The sequence below is a fragment of the Nematolebias whitei genome, chromosome 8 (assembly GCF_014905685.2).
Source record: "Nematolebias whitei isolate Nwh7 chromosome 8, NemWhi1, whole genome shotgun sequence".
Lineage (NCBI taxonomy): Eukaryota > Metazoa > Chordata > Actinopteri > Cyprinodontiformes > Rivulidae > Nematolebias > Nematolebias whitei.
Genome location: NC_056505.1, coordinates 2219237 through 2230414, shown reverse-complemented (window position 1 = coordinate 2230414; position 11178 = coordinate 2219237). Strand labels below are relative to the sequence as shown.

Below are 11178 nucleotides of genomic sequence, written 5' to 3'. Positions count from 1 at the left end.
TAATAACTATAATATAATAACTAGAATATTATAATAACTAATAACTATAATATAATAACTAATAACTATACTATTATGATAACTAATAACTAATATAATAACTATAATATAACTATAATATTATAATAACTAATAACTATAATACAATAACTAGAATATTATAATAACTAATAACTAATATTATAATAACTAATAACTAATATTATAATAACTAATAACTATAATATAATAACTAGAATATTATAATAACTAATATTATAATAACTAATTACTATAATATTATAAGTATAATAATCCACTGATTCTTGTTAATAAACATGAAATCTTTTATCTTCCTTTATTTGAATACGTTTGGGAGTTCCGGCCTCTAATCACAGTTAATTGGGCAGTTTCGGGTCGGGCTCAGAAGAAATGAAACGGGTTCGGGACGGGTCATATTTTTTCGGCCTGAATGCGCCTCTACTGGAATACACCCAGGTGGAGCAGTGGGCAGCTATGCAAGCACCAGGGGAGATGTTAGGGATTAGGTGTCTTGCTAATGTGGGAATAGCTGAGAGTCGAACTGCGACTTTCTGGTTCCAAGTCGCCCTACCTGCCCTCCCTACCTCTGGCCCATCTCGACCCCTTCTCAGAAAGAAGTTAATTAGGCTGAAAGTAGCAGAAATTACCACAAAAATTTAGAATTTTTCTGAAAACAGCTGAAATTACCGTATTTTCCGCTTTGTAAGCCGCACTTTTTTTGCATAATTTACATGCCCTGCGACATATTTATGGATATTTTCCCATATTTATAAACCATTTTTTGGATGAGATATGATAGTTATCATTCATTCTGACTGGACCTTTTTTAAGCAGTACCACTTTCAGCCACTTGATGGCCGCAGAACGGAATCTTCACCAGATTTAACGATGCAGTCGGGTTGCCATAGCCTCCCACCTTGGTTCTGCTCGCTGCTTAGACCGACCGTCAGTCCAGCTGCACCGCCCCGATGAAATACGGCTCATTTGACCATTAAAGTGCATTTATTAAGCAAACGTTAGACTGAAACACCTTTGCTATAATTTTGAGCAAACAAATAATTGTTTAGGTGCTTTTCTTGTTCAATTTCAATTTAAAAAAGTAGCGTTCCTCCTCCCTTTTTTCCTCCCTCTGCGTGCCCCGGGAGCACCGAGGCAGCGAAACTATTTTTGAAATACAGCTCATTTGATGTCAGAGTGCATTTATTAAGCAAATGTTACACTGAGACACACATTTAGTATAATTTTGAGCAAACAAATAATGTTTTTTAAGTGTTAATCTTGTTGAATTCTTGTTAAAGTCCTCCCGTGCACGCTCCTGCGGCCGCCATTTGGCAGCCCATCGATTTTTGGCACAACACCGGCCCACATTTCTGGGTTCGCCCCACGTTTCCAGGTTGTCAGCGGTGACGTGTAACAAACGCGACACATCAGCGGTGACACATAATAGATGCGATGTATCCAGCAAAGCGACGTATTCATGAATTTTTCCACTTTATTAGACATTTTTGGACCGATGCGACTTATAGGGCGGTGTGACATGTACGGCCGAAAATATGGTAGTTAAAAATGCTAAGATAGAGGAAAATGTAGAACAAAAGTAAATTAGCAGAAGAAAACCAAAAGAACACGTTCAGGGTTCTTTATTGTCATTCACATCACATGTGGTACTTGAGGTGGAATGAAATGATGTACTCAGGGTCTCAGTTATGTTAGTTATCTTTATCATGCTGAGACCCCGGTCTTGTCTGCACAGAGGCGGACCAGTTATGGCCCGTTTCTGTTCAGATGAGACGGGCCCAGCTGCTCTTCAACGAGCTTCCCAGGGTCAACACCCGATAAGGAGTCATTTTTTATTTTGCTGGCTTCCTTCACGTGGATAGATTTGCACTTACATCCATTATTCACCATCAGAAACAGATAAGACCAGTGACGTCACACGCAGTCACCCCACTGATACCTCTGTGCTGTGCTGCTGGAAGTGAAGGCGGAGCCAAGGCCCAATAAAAGCTGGGGCGCTCTGTGACTCGGGGCTTCTGCTGCCGGCTTAACACGAGTTGGACTCAGCGCTGAACCTGTAACTTTCTTCTGCCTGATGAACATTCAATTGGTAAACGGAAATTATATCTCTTGATTTATTTACGTTAGAGCGAGTTTCCTCTCCATCTGGGAATAAAAGAACCAGACACCAGGGCGGGGAGTCGGACTGGTTTCAGGGACGGATCCGGTCTACACTTAATGCTCCTCAACCTCCTTCCTGAGGGGAGCGGGGCATGAAGTGTGTTTATTTATTAACCTTCATTTAACCAGGCAAATCCCATTAAGATCACAGATCTGTTTTACAAGGGAGGCCTGGGCCTGAAGGCAGACTAAAGGCTCTCACATACTCGGGTGTACCTCGGTGCGCGGAGGTCCGCGCGTACCGGATTAGAGTGCATGTCCGTGCAAAGATACATTTTTACGACCGTGTACACGTACTCGGTGTCGCACAATAAACTGTCAGGCGACGTACTGTTTTGTTTGTGACACCAATGTATTAAATTCCTCTTCTTCATCCCTGGTCTGGTTTAAAGGCCTTTTGTTTGTTTTTTCCTAGAGGCAGTGATCTCCTCCTCCTCCTCCGTTGCCATGACTGAAACTGTGAGAAGTGAAGGAATTTGTTACGACATAATTAAACTCAGGTCCAGCATGGCTGCGGGAGGGTCTGGAGATTTCCTGGTGGGCTGGTCTGATGTGTGGGCTGCAGGACCAGCGCTCCCTGTTTTTTATTTTTTAGAACTTTTTATTAACAACATATAAACACAGAACACCGTTGCAGCTGGGCTGCCAGCTGTTTTTTTTTTTTGTGTGTGACCTGCCAATCAGTCTAGTAGGCGTGTCAGCAAATGACCAATCGGCGACCTCAATTTGTCCCGAAGGTGAACGCCCCTTGTCTGCGGAGCTGCTCTGCAGCTGCTCGGGGTGGACACTCGAGTATGAAGTTTTACTCATCTGTGCACAGTGCACGTAGTGTCCGTGTGGCTCACAGAACGCCCGACTCTGTGGGAGCCTTAACATGCATGTTTTTGATCTGTGGGAGGAAACCGGAGTACCCGGAGAAAACCCACGCACCACGAGAAGAACATGCAAACTCCACACAGAAAGACCCCAGGTCCAACCGGGGATTGAACCCAGGACCTTCTTGCTGTGAGGCAACAGTGCTAACCACTAAGTGTGTGCTGGGTGAGTGTGGTCCTTCATGATGCAGGTGGTCCTCTTTCTGCATCTGGAGGTGTAGATGTCTGTGATGGTGGGGAGACTGACTCCATCATTCTGTGCAGCCTTGAATGTTCTGATTTATGACTGTTTTGAAAGCTTGAAAACAACGCGTGGGACCAGAATTGCAACGAAAACGTACGGAATAAAAATGGATCACGATAGAGTGAATGCTGCAGGATTCATGGTTCGTTGTTTCTAACGTGTCGGCTCATGGTTCGTTGTTTGTAACATGTCGGCTCATGGTTCGTTGTTTCTAATGTGTCGGCTCATGGTTCGTTGTTTGTAACCTGTCGGCTCATGGTTCGTTGTTTGTAATGTATCGCTCATGGTTCGTTGTTTCCAATGTGTCGGCTCATGGTTCGTTGTTTGTATTGTGTCGGCTCATGGTTCGTTGTTTCTAATGTGTCGGCTCATGGTTCGTTGTTTGTAACGTGTCGGCTCATGGTTCGTTGTTTGTAACGTGTCGGCTCATGGTTCGTTGTTTGTAACATCTTGGAGGACTCACGCTCACGTATGTCTTCCTCCAGAAAAAAATGGATAAAGGAGAGTACAGCGACCCGCAGAGCTTCGCCACCGACGTCAGGTTAATGTTTTCCAACTGTTACAAGTACAACCCTCCAGATCACGAGGTGGTGGCTATGGCCCGCAAGCTGCAGGTACGACTCCGCCCCTCACCTGAACAGGTGCTGTTTGTCTGTTCACTGTGCCAACCTGTCTTTCTGCCTGTCTTTCTGTTTGTGGTTAGGACGTGTTTGAGATGCGTTTTGCCAAAATCCCAGACGAGGGCCTGGAGGTGTCTGTCCCATCTACAACGCCGCTGGTCAGTAAAAGCACCGCCTCCTCCGACAGCAGCAACAACTCTTCCTCTGACGAATCGTCTGACTCCGAGGAGGAGAGAGCCACGCGATTGGCCGAGCTACAGGAGCAGGTTGGTGCTGCCGACCAATCACAGGTCAAGAACATCTCTGTTTCCTTCTTTAATGTCTCTGTAGATTCATTTAGCAAAGCGTAGAAAGTCTGAGTCACATTTCTGTCAGAACACCTGATCAGGTGAAGGCGGAGTCTGATGACGGGCTGCAGGTGTTGATTATCAGTGTCTCCCACCAGCTGAAGGCCGTGCACGAGCAGCTGGCCGTCCTGTCGCAGGCACCCGTCAGCAAACCAAAGAAGAAGAAAGAGAAGAAAGACAAGGAGAAGAAGAAGGACAAGGACAAAGACAAAGGGAACAAAGCCAAGATAGAAGAAGAGAAGAAACCTAAGGCGGCCGCCCAGCAGCCTAAACCAGCCAATCAGAAGAAGGCACCAGCCAGGAAAGCCAACAGCACGGTCACGGCCACCAGGTACGAGCTCTCTGACCCCTCACCTGTAAGACCCAGCTCCTCATGCTCCTGTTGCTGCTGTGTTGTAGGAGGTTTATTAACCAATGAGAGCGGCCGTTTGTTTCCAGGCAACCGAAGAAAGCCACCAAGACGTCAGGCGCCGGCTCGGCCAACGGAGACGACGGCGAGGAGTCGTCCCTGCCCATGTCGTATGACGAGAAGCGGCAGCTGAGCCTAGACATCAACCGGCTGCCGGGGGAGAAACTGGGCCGCGTCGTGCACATCATCCAGTCCAGAGAGCCGTCGCTGAGGGACTCCAACCCCGACGAGATCGAGATCGACTTTGAGACGCTGAAACCCTCGACGCTTCGGGAGCTGGAGCGCTACGTCAAGTCCTGCCTGCAGAAGAAGCAGAGGAAGTTGATGCGTGAGTACAGACACCTGCGACCTCACGTCCAGAAAAACCATCACACAGACTCCTCTCCTGTTCTCTCTCCTTCAGAAAAGGCAGCTGGAGGCGGGGCCTCCGGAGGCGGGGCTAGTCGTTTGAGTGGCAGCTCCTCTTCCTCATCTGATGACAGCTCCTCGACAGGAACCTCCTCTTCCTCCGACACAGACTGAAAACACACATAGCTAAAACGAACACACACTGATGTACCTTCATCCTGAACAAACACAAACAGGAGGACTGCTCACGCACACACACACACACACCCAGACATGGAGACTGTATGTAAATAGGCTGACCTGTTTTTTAGCTCCTAGTGTTTATTTTCCTCCTGGAAGAATGTGGACAGGAGGAGGAGGAGGAGAAGCAACGATTCACCTCAGCAGGAGAAGAAGAAGAAAGGGCGGAGTCAATTTGATCGGAGCTCTTCCTCCTCTTCTTCCTCACGGACAGCCGGCGGTGACCCCTGACCTCTGAACACATTCCAGAATCACCTGTAGAGCATCGTGGGAGAGGAGGCGGGGCTTATCTTTGGGCAGACGGACTGATGTGTGACATCACCTGACGAGGAGGAGGAGTTTAGTGTGAAGGTGTCGCAGAGAGACGATCCGATCAGAACAAATTGATTTCATCTTATCCAACGTGTCAAAACAAACTACAACAAGAAATGATTATAAAAGAGCAAAACATTTAAAGAAACCCTTTCAACCAGTGTCTGAGGCTTTGAACTCCAACTTCTGATGAATCCAAACCGGGTCGAACAGAACCATCCGTTGTTCGGGTCGTCTCTCTGCAGCACCTCCAGTTTTCGTTCACCCACCTGAGACGAAAGCCTTCCTTCCGCTGCTCCTCCGACCCTAAAATCCTCCACTTCCTGTTTGTGCCAGGGTCGTCACGGCAACGCAGCAGGCTCTCTGTCCACGCGGTGAGACGGACTTTCATTTTCCTAACACTACATTTCTCTTTCCTCCTCTGAGTTTCCAGATTGTGTGCTGAACTTCTTTGTGTCTTATAAAGTTCTCAGTATAAAAAATGTCTTTGTACCGCTGTCCTGACCCCGCCCCCTTCCACCCTGACCCCGCCCAGACCACACTAGAACCACCCGAGAGTCCCGATTCGAGTTTGTTTACCAAGCTTCCTGTTTGGGTTCGAACATGAAGCCGGCACTGACAGAAACAAAAACTGTTCCATCCTTTGGACTTCAGAGAGTTTCTCTTTTAAAAAGTTCCCTGTTTTAAATCTCTGGAGGTTCTGATGGACCATAGGTTCTGTCAGGTGGACTGTAGGTTCTGATCTGTGCTGCAAGACGTCCTGGACACTAAAGAAACTCACAGAGGCTGCTCGCCACCTCCTTGCAGCCCGGTCCGATCCACCTTTACTATTGAAAGGAGCGTGGTGGTTCTGGGTTCTATTCGCTCCCCTCCAGAACCAGAACTCGGTGATCCATAACATTCATCAGTCAGCTGGTAACCAAACCAGGAAGTTGAATCTGGAGCCAGCAGAGTGGGATTAGATGATCCAGCAAATCCACAGAAGAAGTGAAACACCGAGACGTGAGGTGGGCGGGGTCAGAAGATGTGAGGCGTTCACTGTCAGTTCTGAGAGCGTGAATCTGACTTTCAGCTCCTCCGTGGGGTTTTTATTTTTTTCTCTGCAGTTTTTAATTTCCTGGGTGCAGTTAATGATGTTTCCTTTGTTACCATGGTTACCAGGAAGTAACGGCAGTTCCTGATTGGCTGGACTCGGCCCTGGCTCCTCGATTAAAGAGAAACATTTTTAAATAAAGTCTTTGACTCGCGCCACGCCCCCGGAGCGCTTCCTGTCTGATTTAAACGCGCTTATTTACATTTATTTTAGCCAAAGTTCACGGAGTCGTCATGGAGACAGTGTTCAAATGTGACATTAAAAAATATATATTTCTTTTTTATTATTTTATTGACACTTTGGTGACGGATCAACCAACCAATCAGAACCATGTTTCCCTCCATGTGACTGGACAGCTCGTTGCCACAGTAACCCTCCTGTTTGTTTTTAGTTGGCGCTCGTAGTTAATTTTTGTATTTTATTAAGAAAAGGACAAAGTGATTTTATGTATCTGCATGCACTCCGGCCGTACGTTCTGTATGTTTGAGCACTGTATAGTAGCTGTAAGTAGCTGTCTGAGGTGTAGGCGGAGCTCCGCTCGATAGACGACGAACCGACAAAAACCAACAAGTGGATTATTCGATGTAATTACCGAAACGGGATCCTTATTTTCTGAGTTAATTTGTTTTCATAAATAAACACATAAACTGAGGAAGAGCCTCGACTCCTTCACTTCCTGTTGCTCACCTCAAACCAGAGCAGGTGAGAACAGGACACGCCTCCTCGCAGACACTTGGACTCCATCTTTGAATCTGAACACGTGAAGCTTTTGTTGGTGGAAGTGAGTAAATTGTACACGAAGTGCTGTGTACAAATACTGTCACAGTACTCAGTCATGTTAGAAATACTTTGAGGACGAGTCGACCGTTTTTATTTTACTGAAAACTTTTGGACTTCACAGAAGTTACAGAAAGAAGACGTCGTCCATCTTCTGGTTCTGGACTCGGGTCCTGAGGCAGCAGCTGGATCAGGGAGGTCCAGACATCTTCAGCTCTTCTGGAGGAGCGGCTCAGCCTGCCGGTTCAGACCCACGATGAGAAGCGAATACGTTGTAGCTATATTTATGTTGGCTAAGTCGATTAGCTCTGGCGGCCATCTTGAAGGGTTTTGGGTGCAGACGTTCAAACGGAGCAGAACTCGGAGACGGACTCGTTGAAGTTTGCTGCAGCTTCAGGTGTTGGACCGTCCACAGGCAGGTAACAGTTTTCTCATCTCCATGTTCCTCTTCACGTCTTCTGGAAAGGTTTGGGTCAAAGTCCTGACACGAACACAGAGTTTCAACATTTTTCTTTTTAATTCCTGAACTTTGAAACAAGTCTGAACACAACGGTAAAACAAAAAACAGTTCTTCTTGTTTGACTGAAGGAGAGAGAAAAAGTTTCTGTTCTTTCAGTAAAATCTCAAAAGAACATCCATTAAAACATCTGACGGTGGTTTTCTGTCATTTCTCCAGAAACATGAACTTTATTCACATTTTCTAAAGTCTCGTCAGCTTATGATGCGTTCAGGTGCACCTCGTACACCAAGATCTCTGCTCACCATCAGTCTTTAATTCTGTTTTGCTGTTGGATCCAAACGTTTCTTTTCATTCCTTCAGAGTTTAAACTGACATGACCCAACACGATCAGTGATGAACCCAAGACAAAGTTCTGAACGGGTTCTGTTCAGGTTCTGCTGAAACTCTGATGTTGGCATGTGATCCAGAGTTCATCTGAACACAACCAGATACATTTCCCATGATTCCTGTGAAGTTTCAGGAGTCTGCACTGAGGGTGCGTTCCTTTTGAGACACCTGGGCGATGACCCGGGTAGGAGTGATAAGTGGGAAGGGAGGAGCTTCTTAAATGGAGAGCGAATGGGCGTCGCCTTAAATCAGCGTTGACCAGAGTGATCTAAGTTTATGATGTCATTTACCTGCTGACATCATAAATGTGCAACAAACACCTGATGGAGCCACATGGTCTGGTCAGTCTGAAGAGTTGATGTTTATATAATTTAATACAAAGATGTTGGAAGCAACGAGCCGCCATGTTTAAACAGAAACAAGCAGGAAGTTCAGAAGAACTTCCTCCAAATGTTTTAAAGCATGTCTAACGAACAGATGGAGGTCTGACTCTGAGGCCTGTTGGATCCATCTGGTGGAGGTCAGAAGGTCAAACTTCACGGACAGGTAAAAATCAAAACAAAAAAAACTGCTGCCTGGCAGACAAAGACGAGGGAACCACTGACCCAAGTTCAGATTCAGAAAAGTCTGCTGAAAACCAGAGTTTGGATCTCAGTCCGAGTTCTGATCAGGAGAAACTGGTTCCTGTTCTACATGATGCTGCAGATTCTGGACTGGCCTTCTGAGCCCTGCAGGCACTTCCTGTCCCGGATCAGAACCGCCTGATTACCATAGCTGCTGTACCAAGCGGAGTGGCTCCGGGTCAGGTAGGTGGAGGGCGGTGCCGTCTGCAGGTCCAGTTGCTGCTGCTGCCAGATCAGCAGGGACGTGTCCCGGTACCGGAGCTGACCGTAGGACTCCGACAGGGCCTTGGCTGCCAGAGGAGGGCGGCCAGGACCAGCAGAACCGGCAGTCAGACCTGGTTCCTTTACAGCAGCTGGGTCACAGTCTGACATGATGCCAGAGTCGACATGCTGGGGAAGAATAGGTCCAGTCCAGACTGGTTCTGTTCTGAGCCAGTCATGCCCACAAACCTGAAGGGAGAGCAGATGGAGGTTAGAGAGGTTCTGAGTCTGACCCGGTCCAGATAGGTGCATAGTTACTGTCACAGCTGGTAAATTCTTCATGATATTTCAGGAAAAAACAATAAGTTTCAGGCCGAGTTGGTCTGGACTTTTACCAAATAACATCTGGAACCTTTTGGATCCAGAACCAGAACCTTGTTCAGCAGCTGTCCTCAGATCACCTTATAAAGTCAGACGAGCTCGGTCCAAATGTTCCTCTGTGGACATCAGCTGCAGCTTTTCCTGCCTGATCACAGATCAGTATCCGTTCATTTTCCCACAATGCATCACGGCTGCTGCTTCAGATTCTGTGGAGCCTCGAATAAGGTCAAAGGTCACAGTGTTCTCACGTTAACGCCCTCAGAGAACACTGACTCAGAACCGAACCCAAACTGTCCAGCTCACCTGCTCATCTTCATCAGTCCGCCTGATTAGATTGGTCGAATAATCGATCACCTTCGGTTGAGTCTGAGCATCAATATGTCCCAGCCGGCTGCCGTACCGCAAACCGCTGAGAGACGCACTTTAATGAAAACTAATCCCGCAGTTAGCCTCCGTTAGCTCCGCCGGAAACACGTCACAGTTGGATTTATCGACGAAGTTAGAGCGCGAGCAGTCATGTTTACCAGCGTTTGCTGCCGTTTTTTATGGCAAGCTGCCGTTAGCATCGTTAGCTACGTGTGGTCACGGACGTTTTAGCAACCCATAGCAACCGTCCGTTTGTGATCCTTGTCCGAGTAGAAACAAAGGACCAGGAGCCGAAGTTCCGCTGGGCTCCGGGAAAACAACATGGTGCATCAGCGGGTTGAACTGCCGCCTCTCAGCAAGAAGGCCGTTGGTCCGGATCCTGGCCTGGGACCTTTCTGGGTGGAGTTTGTATGTTCTGTCCGTGATGTGTGGGTTTCCTCCCACAGACCAAAAACATGCATGTTAGGCTGATCGGTAACTAAATTGTCCCTAGGTGTCTCTGTGATGAACTGGAGACCTGTCCATGTGTCCTTGTGATGGACTGAAACCTGTCCAGGTGTCTCTGTGATGAACTGGAGACCTGTCCATGTGTCCTTGTGATGGACTGAGACCTGTCCAGGTGTCTCTGTGATGAACTGGAGACCTGTCCAGGTGTCCCTGTGATGGACTGAGACCTGTCCAGGTGTCCCTGTGATGGACTGAGACCTGTCCAGGTGTCCCTGTGATGAACTGGAGACCTGTCCAGGTGTCCCTGTGATGGACTGAAACCTGTCCAGGTGTCCCTGTGATGGACTGGAGACCTGTCCACCCGCTCTCACACAGTGGCCCCCCCAAAAGAAGACCTGAGTAAAGATGATGGATGAGGACATTTGTGCTCCTTGTTGGTCTTGTGTTGGATAAAAAGTGATTGTGACACCAGAACCTTTCATGGTCCTTGTGGTCTGGACCTCCATGGGTCTAGTGGCCGGCCCGTCTGCTTTAAGTCAAGTCTACTATATTAATAGAGCACATTTAAAACAGAGCCTGTTATCAAAGTGCTCAACAACAACAACAATCAATGAGTAAATTAAAGAGAAAAAATACAATAACTAATAATAAAAACTGGAGAATTAATAAAAACATTTAAAACAGGATCACAGATTAAAAAACACTGGATCAATTTACACTGAGTGACACGCCTGAGAGAACACATGAGTTTTAACAGAGACTTGAAGTGAGGGAGGGAGGGGGCCTGCCTGATGTTGGGGGGGTCAGGTTGAAGGGAGGTGGTCTGCCTGATGTTGTGGGGGGGGGGGG

The 11178-nt window shown here is 47.1% G+C and overlaps 2 protein-coding genes across 5 annotated transcripts in view; one reads left to right on the top strand and one right to left on the bottom strand.

The window, feature by feature from the left end:
- LOC119413741 (bromodomain-containing protein 3) overlaps positions 1-6163 on the top strand; it is an 18251-nt gene extending 12088 nt beyond the window's left edge. The window contains exons 8-12 of one of the 4 annotated variants that reach the window (XM_037680799.1): positions 3804-3932; positions 4022-4204; positions 4384-4616; positions 4724-5022; positions 5098-6163. In XM_037680799.1, the coding sequence (XP_037536727.1) occupies positions 3804-3932; positions 4022-4204; positions 4384-4616; positions 4724-5022; positions 5098-5216 (963 nt within the window). In that variant the 3' untranslated portion in view covers positions 5217-6163. Of the gene's footprint in view, positions 1-3803; positions 3933-4021; positions 4229-4383; positions 4617-4723 lie in introns of all 4 variants that reach the window. The other 3 variants (XM_037680798.1, XM_037680797.1, XM_037680796.1) reach the window with 3 other exon arrangements.
- Positions 6164-9000: 2837 nt separating this feature from the next.
- LOC119413760 (putative uncharacterized protein BRD3OS) lies at positions 9001-9622 on the bottom strand. The gene is made up of 2 exons (XM_037680817.1): positions 9597-9622; positions 9001-9384 (listed from the first exon to the last, which is right to left on the bottom strand). The coding sequence occupies exon 2, from the start codon at positions 9304-9306 to the stop codon at positions 9001-9003; it is 306 nt and encodes a 101-aa protein (XP_037536745.1). The 5' UTR covers positions 9307-9384; positions 9597-9622.
- Positions 9623-11178: the final 1556 nt, after the last annotated feature.